Source organism: Ursus maritimus, unplaced genomic scaffold (assembly GCF_017311325.1).
Source record: "Ursus maritimus isolate PB19 unplaced genomic scaffold, ASM1731132v1 scaffold_1, whole genome shotgun sequence".
Lineage (NCBI taxonomy): Eukaryota > Metazoa > Chordata > Mammalia > Carnivora > Ursidae > Ursus > Ursus maritimus.
Window position 1 is genome coordinate 59,503,108 of NW_024423343.1, and position 17,460 is coordinate 59,520,567.

General features: G+C 33.9%; 1 protein-coding gene across 3 annotated transcripts in view; it reads left to right on the plus strand.

The window, feature by feature from the left end:
• TLK1 (tousled like kinase 1) overlaps positions 1–17,460 on the plus strand; it is a 160,158-nt gene that overhangs the window by 127,295 nt on the left and 15,403 nt on the right. For all 3 annotated transcript variants that reach the window (XM_040644014.1, XM_040644004.1, XM_040644020.1), the window contains 3 exons: positions 2,150–2,216; positions 13,871–13,968; positions 16,430–16,511. In XM_040644014.1, coding sequence (XP_040499948.1) covers positions 2,150–2,216; positions 13,871–13,968; positions 16,430–16,511 — 247 coding nt within the window. The remainder of the gene's footprint in view (positions 1–2,149; positions 2,217–13,870; positions 13,969–16,429; positions 16,512–17,460) is intronic.

Genomic DNA, 17,460 nt, shown 5'->3' on the forward strand with positions numbered 1-17,460 from the left:
GAAAGTGGTCAATATATATTTTTTACTATTTATTTGAAGCTTAATAGTTATTGTAGTAGTAATCAAAATGCAAGAAGTAAATAGCTAAGTTCTGATGATGAAAGTTACATTAATCTTCAGTGAGAATTGTATGTGTTTAATATCAGGAGTAGATCTATGAAATAATGCTCTGGGGTCCAAAGTTTTTTAAATCAATGAAGAAATATCACTCTACTAAGAAAATTTAGGGAGGGAGTATTTGTATGCATTTGCTTTAGCTGTAGGGATGTGGATGGTTTGAACCACAAAACAAAACATAATAACAACTGGAACTAAGTGCAGTTAAATAGCAAATATGCATTACATTATGCTGTAAGATAACCAAACAATATTCAACAAACTAAATCATCATGGAACTAATTGATATTAATTCATTTTTAACTCATAAGAATAGTAGCTATTGAAAACTATAGATACAACAAAACATGCTTACCTCTAAATTACAGAAATTCCCAGCTGTCTGCATATGTAAGGGCTTTGCAACTTTGCGTGAGAGCTGGATTTCTTAGTAGAATGTAGTTTCAAAAATTTTGAGAAACTCAAAGTGCACCAAATTTTCATTGGTGACATATATGCCTATCCAGAAGGTATTTGCCAAAAATTCCTGTAGCTTTTGTTTATTAAATTAGGTGAGATTTTATCCGTTTTGGTTTCCAAACCTTTTAACATTACCTTTCCCTCCTTTCACTCCATCTACAGTCACACTGTAACACTTCTCTAAGTTTACTTGAAGCATCTGCTACAACTATCCACTGTTGCTATATTTAGTATAATAAAATGAAGCAGTTGTGTTAACCTAAGACTGGGTAGACAGGTTTAATTTTAAATGTTTCGCTCTTAAGATGTTTCTAGTGGAATACTAACTGAATTTCTTGGAGGTTTTTGTTTGTTTCCTTTGAATACCGTTTCTTTAGAATTAGCAAATTTAACATCTAGCTGAAGCAGAATAACATTCACTAAATGTTGCCGAGGGACCTGAGTAAACATAAATAAATCATACCTAGGTTAGGAGCTTTGCCAAACACCCCCCAGAACACATGAGTAAGCAAACAGGCTTGATAAAAGCAATACCTTCAGTATTGGTGTATGAAATGGAACTTGTTTTATTGTGGAGTGGTTTTATTTTATCAGAAAACAATCATTTTTTCCTCAGGAAATGTTATAAGTGTTTATGTCTTAATGGTTCTACATGTATTAAGCTAGTTATATTTCAGAGTTACATATGAATATTTGCAACTAATAAAATAACTATAAAGTACTTTCAAGATTTAAAGTCTTATGTCTATTATATTTATTAAGAATTTGGTGCTTTGACTATAGTTTTAGCATTCCTTTTCCTAACACATGGAAACAGAAAAAAAAAATTTTCCTAGGTTTGTTTTTTTTTTTTTTTTTTTTAAACCGGTACCCAACTGGACTGACTCTCTTGCAGTAATTTTCTAGTACTCTTAGAATAAAATGAAATTCACTCCTTGGTCTGGAAGTCCATACATAAGCTGGCCCCTGCTTCTCTGGCTGTTTTGATGCTTACATTTTTTTCTCTTCTTACAGTATGCCAGCCTGTGTCCATCTTAGCATCCTTACACTTGCTGTAACTTATGTCTAGAACATAACTCGCCCAGGTTCTCTTGTAGTTGTCTTTTTGATGTTTAGATCAAGACCACCTCTCACTCAGTACAAATTACTGTAATCCAATGTCATTATCATACCACTCTTTTTTGTTTTCTTCATAACGCTTACTGTTATTTGGGTTTATTTTATTTCTTTATTAAGTTGTTTCTTTTCTGCCTCCTTAGTGGAGACTATAGAATGTAAGTTCAAACTAAAATGAAAAGAGAAAATGTCTTTTTCATTGTACCCTTAGGATTGAAATTCTAGAACATCACTTGATACATAGCACTCATTAAATAGTTGCTGAATTTATGAATTAGTTGTTCCATCTCTAAGTATTAGGTATATTCTGAAGAATATTGTAAAGGACTTTTGGCTTATATTTTGGCTAAAAGTTGTCAGCATTGTAGTATTTCCAATTATCTTCTTTTGCTGGTTGTTAATAAAATACAATAACTATTAATCTTAATATCTAGAATTACAATTTCATTTTTGACAGGTTGACTTTGGCAGAATATCATGAACAGGAAGAAATTTTCAAACTTAGACTAGGACATCTCAAAAAGGTATGTGAAACATATGCTGAATTTTTAGTTTGTAATCAGAGGTTGTGGAGAGTTTGTATTATCAGTCTCTTATTGGAGAAGTCATCTTATGAGAGAAAGTATCCAGATTTTAGCCAAAAAAAAAGGGGGGGGGAGCTTTAAAGTTGTATTTTTAAGTTGAATATATTAAAATAACATTCCTTTACCTTGTGGCAGCTTACAAACATTGAGATGCTGATAATACCGTGTCCCTATAGTGGAGAAGTGACTCCTGGCCAGACTTTCAGGGCTTAGGATTATTCTGTTTAAATACTATTTTTGTAAAAATGCTTCATTTTTAAGATGGAATGTAAATTTCCATATTGTTTGTGTCAATTTATAATAAACTGAAATAATTATAAATTAATAACAAACTTGTTTCTTTGGCTTAACTTTTAAGCTATTAAATGCTTGATTAAATGTTTCAATTAATATATGTACATTGGCAAATTTCAAAGAGCCTAATCATCAGTAATAGTATAAAGTGATATAGTTTATCAAAATGCTATGTGTTATTATAGTAAATTTTTATAATGTATAGCTTTGTACTATTTGTAAACTGAAATTGTAATCAGGTCCTTGTTTTTATAGTTCATATTTTTAGTTCAAACCATTTCAAATTAATAATAATAGAGTAGATTTTCCCACTCAAAATGAAGTTACTGACAGATGTAACATTATTTTTGTTTGACCCAATTTTTTATTCTGCTTTTTGTCACATTGCTTACATATTTTTTTAATAGGCTGAATAATCGCTTAAATTGAGTTAGTGAACTAATTGAAGATAGATAGCTTCAATGAAATGGTCTTCCAGGGGTGGGGGTGAGGTAGGACAGAGAAACCCGTTCTGGTAGCAGCTGCTATCATACTGTGTACTGTTTTATTTTTTGGAATACTATCAAGGTGCTTCAGAACCCTGCCACTCAACTACAGGGAACAGAACAAAATTATAAATATAAATCTATAAATCTATATATATATGTAATTTGTATTAGTGTTTTTTTTAACTATGTCATACCTGTCTATGCCCCTGCTCAGAAAAGTTTCAACCCCAAACTACTTTAACAGTAAATTCTAACATAATTTATTCTGGTCTTTTTTTTTTTTAAGGTGTATTTTCTTTTGTTGTAATTACTATTTTTCCTGCTCTTTGAGATACAGTAGACAACGTCAGTCTGTCCTCTGTAACAGATGGAGTTGTAGTGGGACTCTTGAAGGATTTTATAGTGCAGAATTAGTACCGGTATTTGTGTGTCCACCTAAGCTATTTTGATAATGAACTCATAGAGACCTATGTTTGATGTCCCCTGTAAAGATTTATAAATTATCTTCTAACTAGCCTTTCATGATAATGGGACACTTTAACTGGAGGGTTATTACTTTCACATACAATAGTTAATTTTAAATTACTCTTTCTAGTGATGAGATTCTACCATATGTGTATCGTATTTTATGAAAACCTCTTATATAAAATCTGAAATTATAAAGCAGTTAAATTAGAAATTGGTCATTTGTAGTACAAAAAAATACTTCACTTTTCGAAAAGCTTCAGAGAAGGGTTTGCTTTTGGTTTTGGTTGGTTGTGCTTGGTTGATTTTAAAGCTTTCCTGGAAAATATTGAAAATATTTGGTTTCTCTGAAACACTTCTGTGTAAGTGTTCTGAAGTAAGGTATACTTAAATGTCTAAATACTATGTGAACAGTTGCAAGCTGTTGTAGAACACTATACTTTCACTTCTAACCTCCATATTAGCCTCTTTCCCTGGGTTTGACTTCTCCATTTTTTTAATTTACTCATTCTTTCTAATAACTGTCCCCTCCGTAATCTTTTTTCCTGTTTTATTTTTTTCAGCTTTTATCGGATTTACTGAGCAGCTCTAGATTTCTAACTTGATCTTCTTAACCAATATACAATATTACTTTTCTTTGACCAATATCATGGAATATTTTGGGAGAGTGAATAAACTACTAATGCTGAAATAGGCTCTCATGTCTTGAATTCTCACATTCTCTTCTAAGGGCTATTTTGGGTGAGAAGAATGAATGCATTATAAAGAAAGTCGTTGGTAGTACGTGCAGGGAACAAAATTGAGTTAAGTAGTGTCATCTTAGAGCACAAATAAATAGCAGTTGCTTGCTTACCACTGGATATTAATTTTTGAGTGGCAAAATTAAAAAATAAGCATTAAGTCACATGTTTTAAAAATAAGTTATTTGGCATTCTAAAGCACAGTTGGAAAATAGGCCATTAAAGTAGGTCATTCTGTTTTCTGAAAAAGTAGATTGGATACTTTTAACACATAGAGAACAAGCTTCAGTTAAGAGAAAAGATGTAATCACCTCTATCTTATCAGCTCCCTGTGCTCCTGGGTTTATTAAGCTGACATGAACTCTACCCAACTTGTAACTATATAGTTTCTACCATAGGCTGGTTCTGATATGTGAATATTTGAAGTCCTTGTAACCTGCACAGGAATTAACCTATACTGTGTCAGCTTAGGGTTTATATTTGGAGCCCAGCATACTCTTGCTCTCTCTCTGGCTTTAATAAAAACTCTTAAAGTTCAGTAGAATTATTAGATTAAATTTGTGGGCACCAAAACTTATTTCACTGAGGAAGACCATGCTGTTTGGACATACAAGACTGGAAGGCCTATTTACTTTTTCTTGAAATGAATAATTTATCATGTGCTTTGTGTTTTATAAAGATCATCCTAATAATTGAATAGGTAAACTGAAATATGAAAAAGCGTATTTACCATTGAATAAATCATAAAGTTCAGTTCACATTCTGTGCTGTTCTGTTCTATTATATTAGAAATATAATAAATCCAAAGCTATTAATGTGATAGAGTAAGGAATGAAAGTTAAGCAAAAGCCTCCAAAAGTAAGCCTGTGGATAACATAAATAGATGTTTCTGGGGCTTAAGAGCTTATTAGTTTTGTCTTCTGAGATTAGGAAAATCACTGTGCAGCATCACTTTTTTTTTTTAGTATATCAAGAATTCTTTAATATTTTCAGTTATTCTATTTATGAAGTCATTGCTTACTCATTCACTAAATGATTGATTTATTTCCATTCTCTGCCTGATACAGGCACGATTCAAATTCCCATTTCAGGAGCATGATACTACATTTTATGGACTTTGAAGTTTTAACCATTCTGGAGTGAACATTAACATTAACTTTTTGAATGCCAACATCTTCTCCCTATGTTTTGTTAAAATTAATAAAGCTAGTAACCGGCGAAGCCAAACATGAACCTTCCTCCACTCGCATTTCAGTGACAGTACCTATACACTTATTCCTACAGTTCTTCTGCTGTACTTAGATAGCAAGTTGATTCTTCGTATTCAGAAGAATTAATTCACTTAAAGCTTTCTTTGCATCTGTCTTAGAATAGTGGCAGTGTTTGCTTTTTGTTTTTTTTTAGAAACATGCTTCATTTTCATTGCAGATAAAGGAGATCAGTTAAGTTTTTCACACACAAATACTCTCATTCCCTCACATGTTATTTTCCTTGAGTATTGTTAATGACTGTTACATCAGCTAGAATATTTCTTATTAGCTGATATATTGCTTTTCACTCTAAATTTATTTTTAAAGATCAACAGAAAAAGCACAGTTTTTAATAAAAACTATAGATACTCTGTAACATAATCTTGCCTTTTATGTAGCTTAAGAATTTAAAAGAATAGAACAGAGAAGAACTGTGTAATAAAATATATGGAGACTATGCAAATTATTCCCAAAACAGCTTTTAAAAAATAACTTTTTTCTGGTAGTGATTATGTACAAACTTACCCAGTTATCCCTTATTAAAAGCTTATAGTTGCAGCAGGAATACTTTTCTATCTTTAAATGTTGGTTATTTGAGGCAAGGCTACTAACTATCCCATTCTATGTACATGTGCCACGTGTGGAATCTGTGGATTTATGGAAACTAACAGATTCTGTGCCAGTTAGCTTTTATGGTTGATCCTGTTTTGATACCGGTCTTTGGTTAATTCTAGTTATTAGAATTTATCTTTTTGATGTGAGGAGTTCTGCTAGGTTGTTGTTTGTATAGTTCAGATCATTATTCTGGAATTGAAGAAAACTACATGGATACGCTTTTCTAGGATTATTACTAAATTAACACAAATAACTTTTTTTTAAAAGCCCTGAAAAACTATCATCCTTGTAATAGATTCTGTCTGTAGCCAGTATTTAAATGATATAAGTTACCCATCATAGTATCCCAAAATGATGAGGAAATAAGAATTCTGAAAGTTATTAGGACTAATGACTATGTCTTGCCACTGCTGTTACTCAGGTGTGTGTGGTGAACAGCATGCAGATGTGTGTTGCTCTTTACTTAGTCTTCAAGTTTTGTCATCTTCTAGATTTAAAATATTTGATTAAATCAGCTGAAGAAAATAATGTATATAGAAAATTTGACATCTCAGTATGGAATATTAAATAGTGTTAACAGGGATTGGCCTTAATGTTTGTTTTTTGGGTTGTGTGTGTGAGTGAGAGGGAGAGAAAGAGAAAGAGTGAGAGAGAGAGAGAGGGAGAGAGATTTTATAAATCCTGAATATAAGTGCTGGAAGTTTTTTTTGAAAAACATAACCAATTTGTGATTGAAACAGGATTAGTCAAGAATCATCAGCACCAACACAAATGTATCTTTGCAGACCGAAGGAATCAGCTAAACAATTTGCAGTCATCTCAATCTCTACTAAAACAAAAATCACATCCAACATGCCACCTGACACCATTTCTTTCTCTCTCTCTCCTTTGCTCCTTGCGATGTGGCATTCATCTCTCCTTGTGCCTCCGTTCTGAAGAGATAACAGTATAGCAACAACTCTACCACTGAAATCCTGTTCTCTGACCGATATTGGCACCTGCAAAGAGAAACAACCAGTAACAGGCAGCAGCAGCATCAGTATTAATCTTCCATGATGAAATCTTTACAGGTCAAGAACAAGCACACAGCTCTTTTCTCACTCCTTCCCAGTGGACCATGCAACTAGTTGAAATGGAAGACAATGGATTGTCTACAAGCCTTTTGAACAGTGGAGAATACAGGGCATTGGTTTTAGGTGAATTGACCCCCAAATATTCTTGAAGTTTGATATCTCCTTTGGTCTTTCTTTCTAGAATACCATTGTCATCTAATTTATCAAATCCTTAGTATAACCACAAAGAATAAATTTGCGTATGTGACATTTATTGTCACTTAGGTTTGAATAAAAATATGAGAATAATGAGCAGTATAATTCTAGAAGACTTAATCTCTAAATCTGTGTGTTCACCTTTATATTCATGGCAATGTCTAGGGGAAATCTCTTGGGAATTCTCTCAATTAAAGCCAACCACACTGTACATTATATTTCTCTAGAACATAAGAAAAGATACTACTTTTATAAGGCAGTAGTTTTCAGTAGAAGTCTGGCAAAAATACACTAGAGTAGAAAAGGTCATGATGAAGCCCATGAAGAATGTTATGAGGTTCCTGACTTCTTGGCATGTTTGGGCAAGAAAAGTGCCAAGAAGAGTGTTAGAACTCTAAACTTGACATTCTGTTCTTACTACTGTTTCCCTTTTAAAAATGAGTAGTCGTCTATAAAAGATGACTGCTGAGAGAACATGGGACTGGCTGTAGATAGGAAAACTCCCAGTGTTCAAATTTTACCTCCTGCTCTTACTATGAATCCATAAACATTACTTGCTCTGTGTTTCTTCATTTGCAGTCATACATCTTAACTTGGTAGTAGATTTTCAATTACCAGTATGAGAATTTGAGGTAAAATGTGTTTTGCTTCTGTAATGTTTAATATTAATCCAGTTTTATAGGGAATGGAATTTTTTTAATTTGGAGAGAATTTTAGAAGTCATGTTAGCCATTGGTTAGAGCAGAGTTTAATTCGTGCTTGTAAATTCAGTCTAAAGATCACTATTTCACAAAAAAAGAAAACAATTGCTTGGCCACTGGCCCTTCCCAATAAGAACTGTAACTCCGGGCATTTACAGTTAACCCTTGAACAATGCAGGGGTTAGGAGCACCAACCCTCATCCCCCCCATGTGCACAAAACGCTGCATATAACTTTTGCCTCCCCCAAAACTTAACTACTAATAGCCCACTGTTAACCAGAAGACTTAACCAATAACATAAGCAGTCAATTAACACAAATTTTCTATATTATATGTGTTATATACTGTATTTTTACAATAAAGTAAGCTAGAGAAAAATGTTATTAAGAAAATTATGAGGAAAATAACATTTACAGTATGTTATTTCTTGAAAAAAAATCTGCCTGTAGGTGGACCCGTGCAGTTTAAACCCGTGTTGTTCAAGGGTCACCTGTATATTCAGGTGCGTCAAGAGAGTCGCTAGTCTCTTTCCATCATTGTGTAGAAAGTTAAATCTTTTCATATTTAAAAAAAAAAAAATCTGTGAATCCACCCAAATCCTGAAGAAGGTTCAAAGGAACCGGGCAGTGCGGAGGACTAGACTGCTGTAAGGCGTGATGCCTGTTCTGTGCTACGGTGTGGAGCCAGCACCTTGCTTCGTGCTTAACATCAAGGAATCTCTAATACAGCAGCAGCAGCTGTAATTTCTTTTTCAAGAAGTGTACTAAATATTTAAATTTTGCCAGTCAGTTGAATTGTTACATTTATTTACTGCTGGGAAGGGTTTTATTTTGTCTTGTTTAAATAGAATGGGGGAACTGACAGAATCAAAACCTGCCTATTTTAACAGTTATTCTCAGTTAGGGGTTTTAATGTACGTATTTACGTCTTTGAAGAGAGAATAAAATACCACCCCCACCTCCACACCCCACACCCTCCCCCTAAAAAAGAAGGAAATGTAGAGAGAAGAAAACATGAAGGTTCTAAAATAATTATCTAAGCCAGTGAAATCCATCTGAGGGAGCTACAGTATGCTCCTGTCAGTAATAACCAGCTCAGTGACTGGGGAGGGGAGTGGAGGGAGCATTATGTAGTTAGAAATGACCCAGCCCCCCAACCCCACCCCAGGAATTTCATAATTTTTGTCCCCTGTCCTCCTCCTTCCCAGTTTTCAATCTACATAATCATACTCAAGCAAAAAGAGGGTTATGGGCAATAGTTTCAACACTGATCTCTGGAAGTTCAGACTTGCTTTATCTGTGTGGTTTTTTGGTTTGTTGGTTGGAAATCCAATAGTTCATATCTCTCATATCCATATTTAAAGTATTTGAAAGCATGTAATAGAAATAATCTGGGGACATTGCAACAGGGATAAAGATGAAGTAAATTGTTAATGATTTTCTTCTTTTTTTTCTGCGCTGCCCTTTCTCTCCATTAGCTTCTGATAGTGCCTTTGTTAATTTTACCTTTCACTTTCCTGGTGACAAACTTTTAGGATGACATTATAGTTTATGAATTTAAAAAATTTGAGGACCTGCGGATACCAACTTTTGCCGGATTAATATTGTTCATATTACTAAAATGAATTTGGAGTTAAACTTTTTGAAACCTTATTCTGAACTAGTTTTCCTAGTTCAGTTATAGTGCTGTTGAATAGACTGTGTGAAGTGATAACGCTTTTCTCTTCTTCTACCACTTCATAATATACTATATAGAATTTCCTTTTTACCAACTCTCATTGATTTTAGGCAAGCTGAGAATGATATATCAAAATGCTTTCTATCTTATCTTGGCTTTATTGAAATTGAGGGGTTTTTTTTGTGGATATAACGTAACATATTCAAGATTTGTTAAAGAAGTTTAAACTAGTATGTTTAATTTTTTCAGGAAACGTATCAGTTTTACATGTGAAAATGCATTTTATAACTTTTCAAGCTTTATAGCTTTAATGCCTACACACCCCACCTTTCTTTTAGTAATTGCTGTTTTAAAAATCGCCATTATGGGAAATGCACAAAAAGCCACGTACCAGTTTTAACCTGGCATTTTTACAGAGATTCTATATTTCTATTACTGACTTTGGCTTAGAAAGTCCAGCCACGGGGATATTAAGTTGCCAGAAATTACTTTGCTTACAAATAGAAAGCATTTCTGTGTCAAACTTCTGCTGAAGGTTAAGTTGCTGTGGAATTTGCCTTCCATATAAATTTTTAAAAGGTAAAAGTTTTGGAAGGTGGTATGTTTTGCAGGTTAAGCAGTGAGACAGTATTGAGATCTGTTGTATACTTGTATGACTTGGGTTTTAATTCAGAATATTAAGAGCTTATTTTAAAATACTGTTAAAATAGCTGTAGTAAATACTGCTTAATTGTCCATTGCTGTATCTTCCTGTTTAAACAGAAAAGAGCTGTGTCCTTTTACTGTATGTGATCACCAAACCTACCTCTCTCTCTAAAAGTCTGTCCTTACTCATGTTTCTTCTAGACCTCTGCTTTAACTGCTCAGCTAGTGGATGACTTGAGGATTGAAAGTTGGTATTATTAAACCAATCTATCTAGTTGGATTATCTCTCTTGTATTTAGTAATCTGGCCTAGTTTTGCCAATGGGTTTGAGGATTCCATTTCATAATGAACTCAGATCAGTTATGAGCCTGGGTTATACTTGCTTTGCCTGAGCCCTGTGAAAATGATTAATTCTGAGGACAGCCCAGAGATTAATGTCAATCTCAAGCAAGGAGAATGTAGTCTACAGGATAGATCTTTGGAAATGACTGCACTAAATATATATCAGTTGATGAGACTACTGTATTCTAGACTGTTGCACCCTGGGGCCATACCAAAACTGGGCTTTGCCCCTTTATATAAAGAAAGGGTACTAGGCCGTATTGCCCTAACATTTCCCTGAAAGTATTTGTATTAATCTGCTTGGGCTGCCATAACAAAATACCATAGACTGGGTGTCTTAAACAACAGAAATTAATTTTCCCCCAGTCTGGAAGGTGGAAATCCAAGATCAGGGTCCATCCAGCAGGTTCAGTTTCTTGTGAGGATCTATTTCTTCCTGGTTTTAGATGGCTGCCTTCTCAAGTCCTCACATGTCCTATTATCTGTGCTCCCACAAAGAGGGGACAGAGTAGGGGGGATAGACCTCTCTCTCTCCCTCCGTATAAAGCCACTAATCCCATCATGAGGGTCCCCACCTTCATGACCTAATCTAATTCCCAAAGGCCCCATCTCCAAATACCATCACATTAGGGTTTAGGGCTTAATATGAATTTTAGGGGAACACAAACCTTCAGTCCATAAGAGTATGTATACTTTTTTTTTTTTTTTTCCTAATGGGGTTTAAGAGTTGCAGAATTATCTTTCCCCCAGAAGTGTGTCACTTTGGTTTAAGGTCCAAGATGTGTGGAATAAGTATTTAAATTACAATATGGAAGATGTAAATGTATTTCACTGACTATGAAAGAGTTATGTTTATCCATATATAAGAATTGGTTATTAGGAAAAAAAGATTTGGTTATAGTTCCTTTACTTGACATCTCCTCTTAAATACAGAAGATGCAGCTTTTTTTTTTCTTCTTAGTGCTTCTGACATTTTGTTTTTTCCTGTAAACTTTATAATTCAAACCAAATGCAGCTTGCCTGTGCTTTTAGATTGTAAGATTTTATGGGACATATCTGGTCAAGTTTTGTAGAGGACAAAAAAAGTTTGCTTAACTGACACAGACCTACATTTTACTTTAATAAGTTTTTATTTTGCAGTGTTGGTTACCGCCATTGTATAGACCTCTGAAGATTACCAAAAAATATTAAGCAAATGTAATTGTATCAATAGTCTAGTTGAATCTCATGATTATATATTTATTGACTCAGTAAAATTTAATTTCTATAACTTCTCTTTTGAAATAGTATCCCCATACCACAATTTCAAATAAAAGTTAAAACAATTATTTCAGTAGGTATCCTAATAATTAGACATTTCATGGTTTTATCAGATATTTAAAATTCCACCAGCCTCCAAGTGTTTAGTAGCTTCCTACGTGTGTGAGAATCAAATTAATGGCAAGTTTTTAAGACCGCAAATATTAGTAATATGGAAAGAAAAGGTTACCACTTTGTAAGTTCTGTAATATAAATGAATTTGAATTTTTTCATACTCATGGACATACCTATATAGCCAGTTTCTTAATTCTACTTTATATATCTTTATAAATTAAGACAACTAAGCTGTGATTTGAGTCTTGTTCCAAAAGGTTTTTAATCTATTTTTATATAATCCCCTAGAGTATTACCTTTTTTCATTAAAATAAAAAATATTTGTGACTGAAGCTGTATTAAGTAAGGAAATTTCAGTTAAATTAAGACAGTCTGTTCAGTGTATTTTTTTAAAACTCTCCCCAAAATTCTAGAAAGGTTTGCCTTCATTTAAATTTACTGTGACAGTTTCTATTATCATCTGATGCCTACTCCATATTAAATATCTGTGCAACAAGTAGTTGGTTGAGTTTCATTTTAAAATAATAAAAATAACCTCAAGAGTCAAGTGGAATACAAACAACATACTTAGATTTAGTTTTTTTTAATCTGTGAATATTTGTTTTTCTTTATCATACTTAGAATTCCTTTCCGTTTAAGCCTTAGATAAAGGTGTTATACCCTTTATGCCTCTTATTATCTGCTTTGGAATGAAATGATACTTACATTTTTGAGGTAAACTTTAGAATTATTTTTTAGATAAAGGGTTTTTTGAATCAAAGATAAATCATTAGAAGAAAAGGAGCTAATATAATACAGAGATGTTTAAGTGTAATATTAAAAAACAACCTCTGTTCCATGAAGTATAGATTTATAATGGTAGTGGATACACATTTAGGTCAAGGCAATTTGTATTTGTTTATTTACTCAACAAATATTCAGAAATATTATAAAATTGGGCATGTCTAGAATTTTCCACCAAAATTTTGTATATCCTTATCTGTCCCTTATGTAGTATTCAAATTTATATTGACAAAAAGATGTGTAAGAGAGGTGGTTATTTGGGGTGTGATTTTTTTAAAATGTCCTCAAAATTGTATATTTTGAGACATGAAAAATATTTATCAAAATGTTTATATTGAATGTTGACTTTCTTTAGGATTTGCCTAGAGCTGCTCGGATAACTGAGGATCTACCACAGCTATCTGTATAATTTTTGTTGTAGAGTCTCTAAGATTGCAGTGGTGGTCAGATTGTGTGTGTGTGTGTGTTTCAAACATTGTAAGGTCTAGAAATAATCGGTGGTTCTGTCTTCTTCCTTTCTTCCTTTTTTGACTATTGTAAAATACCTTCATTCATTTGTTTTGTATTATTAAATTATTCCCTCTTAAATTAAAATTGGGATGTACCAGAAATAAAACTTTCATCTCATTTTGTATTATAAGTCAGCCTCAACTACCTTGCAGTCATTTTCAGTTTAGATATTATAAAAATAGATTTCTTGTAGTACAGAATAAAACTCAGCGTCTCATTAGGTATAGATTTTTGTGTGGAGGATGGTTTCTTGAAATAGGCTTTTGCCTTATCTCTTTCCATCTTTCAGGCATTGGAAAGTGCACTTTGGTCTTTTAACTCAGTGGTACTTTATAATATACTATTCTTCCCGTCACTGTAAAAAATTGATGCATGGGTAAAAATATCTTTTTTATATTGCAAATAAATTGAGCTTGTTATAGTCCCCTCTCTTCATTTTCAGGAAGAGGCAGAAATCCAGGCAGAACTTGAACGTTTGGAAAGAGTCAGAAATCTTCACATTCGAGAGCTCAAAAGAATAAATAATGAAGATAATTCGCAGTAAGTCATTATTCATATTTTACAGTTTTACGTGATAAAAAGTTTTTTCTCCCCTGTGGAGAGCGTAAACACAATATTTCCTTGTTGGGGGGCTTCTCAGAACACTTAGAAAAAGATCCAGAATCCTTCCCATTTTCCGAAGGCCTTGTATGATCTGGTCTCTGGCCCCCTCACCACCCCCATCGCTGTCCTCCCCTCATTTATATGTTGTACACAAGCCAGCCGCCCCGAACATGTTTATTTAGCACAATCCCAACTCAGGTCTTTTGTGCTTGCTATTTCCTCTGCCCGAAGTGTTCTTCCTCTAAATATCTGAGTGGCTTACTCCTTACTTCACTGCAAATGATGATTAGAGAGGCTGTCCCTCAGCCACCCTGTATAAGATACCTGTCTTCGCCTCCACTCCATCCCCTTCTCAGTATCCTTGACTTGCTTTATATTTTCATAGCATTTATCACTACCTGGAATTAGTTATATTTTTCAGTTATTGCCTGTCTCCTCAATTAGAATGTAAGCTACATGAGAGCAGAGACCTAGTTTTATTCTTGCTATATCCCCAGATTCTAGACCAGTACCTGGCACATGCTAGGCCCAAAATAAATATTTGTTGACTGAATACCAAAGTTAATATTACAATAGTGAAGGAAAAATTATTTCAATTAACTGAATTTATGCAAAAACTGTAGTAGAAGTTTAAGTTATAGCCTCTGTCATCCTTGCTTATTGGAATGAGTGCCATAAATATTAAATGCTAAGGAACTCGAAGAGAAAATAACTGTGGACTGGTGGGAGCTTTATGACAAAGATAGAAATTAAGCAACGCACTACTTGGATTTAATGTAGAGGAGAGGAAGAGTATCTTTTTATACTTTATAAGATTTGTCATGTCATTTAAAGCTTCATGACCTAATATGAATGTTGCAATTGGAAATGGCCAGTTTCTCTTATGAACTATAAATGTCTTGCTTAAAAGAAGGCCTATTCATGATCATTTGTATTTATGTTCATAAATATACAGATCCTTCCTGTGCATAAGGTGAATGAAATAACATAGTTATGGAATAACCCAAAATGTACCAGATGGAAATTCTAATAAAGTAGATAGGACAAAACTAATTTACAGTTGTCTCTTCTGAAAATTATGTTCAGACTTATTTGTGGGTATGATTTAGTCCACTTGATGAAAATTAATTGTTAAAGCTTTAACATTTCACTTTAAAACTAAACAGGGGAGTGCCTGGCTGGCTCAGTCAGTAGAGCTTGCGACTCTGATCTTGGGTTGTGGGTTCGAACCTCACACTGGAGGTAGAGTTTACTTTAAAAAAAAGCGAAAACAAAAACTTAGCAGAAATCTTTTTTTTTTTTTTTAAAGATTGTATTTATTTATTTGACAGAGACAGCCAGCGAGAGAGAGAACACAAGCAAGGGGAGTGGGAGAGGAAGAAGCAGGCTCCTAGTGGAGGAGCCTGATGTGGGGCTCGATCCCAGAATGCTGGGATCACGCCCTGAGCCTAAGGCAGACGCTTAACGACTGCGCCACCCAGGCGCCCCAGAAATCTGTCTTATTAATAAATTTTTCAAGAAAAGAAATTGTCAAAGCTATAGCCAATTGATTTTGAGTAAAATAATAAAATATATTTACACCTGGAATTAATAAAGCTATCATTGTTTTGGTTTTTGTTTTGTTTTTTAATTTCAAGAGTGTACATTTTGGAATCATGTTTTTCCACTAAGCCCAGTCATGTATTAACTGTTGACCTGAGCAAGGTTACTTAACCTTTCTGTGCAGTAGTGCCCTCATCTATAAAATAAGAGATGGTAGCAAGGCCTACTTTGTAGGGTTGGTTGAGAAATAAATGAGTTAATACATGTGAATGCTTAATATATAGCAGGAGCAATAAATGTTAAATAATAATAAGAGTATTATCTGTGAGTGATTTTTTTTCTAAGGTTCTTTTTAAAGCTTTCATTTTTTAATTGGAAATTGAAATTTTATTTATAGAAGTCCAAAGACAGTAAAATTTAATCATGTATGAAGGCCAATTTATACAATTATTTTTAATCATATGTCAGTACTACTGTAAAATCTTGATTAACCATACTCCCAATATAAAAGCATATTTTTCTGTGGGAAATAATTCCTACTGAGTAGTTGTAGGATTTCATAAAGCTCTTAGAAATACAATAGTTGGTAGGTACGTCTTTATCAGAGCGCTGTTGGTTATTGAACCTGAATGTTCAGCTAAATGTTAAGCTTAGTGAACACCAGAGAGTTAAGATTGCAAGTAGTCGTGCACGTGGAGCACGAGAAGCAATACAGAATGGAATTCAAAATTAGCAGAACAGTAACTGAGAAAGAAATAGCTCAAAGTAGAAGAAGAGAGGGTGGAACTTTATTGTGGAAGGAACCTTTTTGTATGTGTTTTTATGTGCCTAAGTGTCTTTTTCTCTCACCCTGAAGGTTCAAAGATCACCCAACATTAAATGAAAGATATTTGTTACTTCATCTGCTTGGTAGAGGTGGCTTCAGTGAAGTGTATAAGGTAATACAGATTTTTTTCTGTTCTTACACTATAATAGCAAAGATATAGGAGTACATGGTTAAGAAGTACTTGTCTTTTATTGACTGATTTTATGATTTTTTGACTGATTTTATGTCCCAACTCTATAGTTACTAAAGAGCCTGATAGCTTATCTTGTCTTATCTCAAGAGTGGAGACACTCTGCGTCACACTCATGTCTGGTACTTTGTTACCAGCAGCCAATCCGATACAAATAACGGTTATTAGAATCAGGAGAGGCAGGTGGCCATTTAATACAGTACATTTATGGAAAGATTGTACCCCGTAATTTAAACGTGTGTCACAAGTCTTACATGTCCTGAATTTACCCAAATCTCCACCTATTTTAAGGCCATTGTTTCTTAAATGTACCTGTATATATGTAGAAAAATTTTTAGTCACCATGTTCAGTGTTTTGCATCTTACCTTTTTTTTCACTTTACATTGTATCTTTCTGCCCAACCTTTAAATTTCGTAGTTCCTGGGGCGCCTGAGTGGCTTAGTCCATTAAGTATTGGACTCTTGATTTTGGCTCAGGGTCATAATCTCAGGGTCATGGGGTTGGGCTTAATGCCCAGGGGGAGTCTGCTTGTCCCTCTCCCTCTGCTCCTCCCCCTGCTTGCACACACTCTCTCTCTCTCTCTCTCTCAGGTAAATAAATCTTTTTTTTTTAAAAAAAAAAAACCTGTAGTTCCTAAGGTCTTTGATCATTCTATATTCTCCTTTTCAAATACAGGTTTCCTCTGCTTTCCGAAGTTTGTGTTAGGCCTCTTCACTTTTTTATGAAAGACATACATTAGTTCCTGTTTTTCCTAACCAAAAGAAATCCAGAGAGGATTTTAACTCTTACCAAAAAAGACTTTACTGAAGCAGTGTACGTAATATCCATCCTGCACTTTCCTTCTGTGTTCCACACCTGTCGGTGTACATG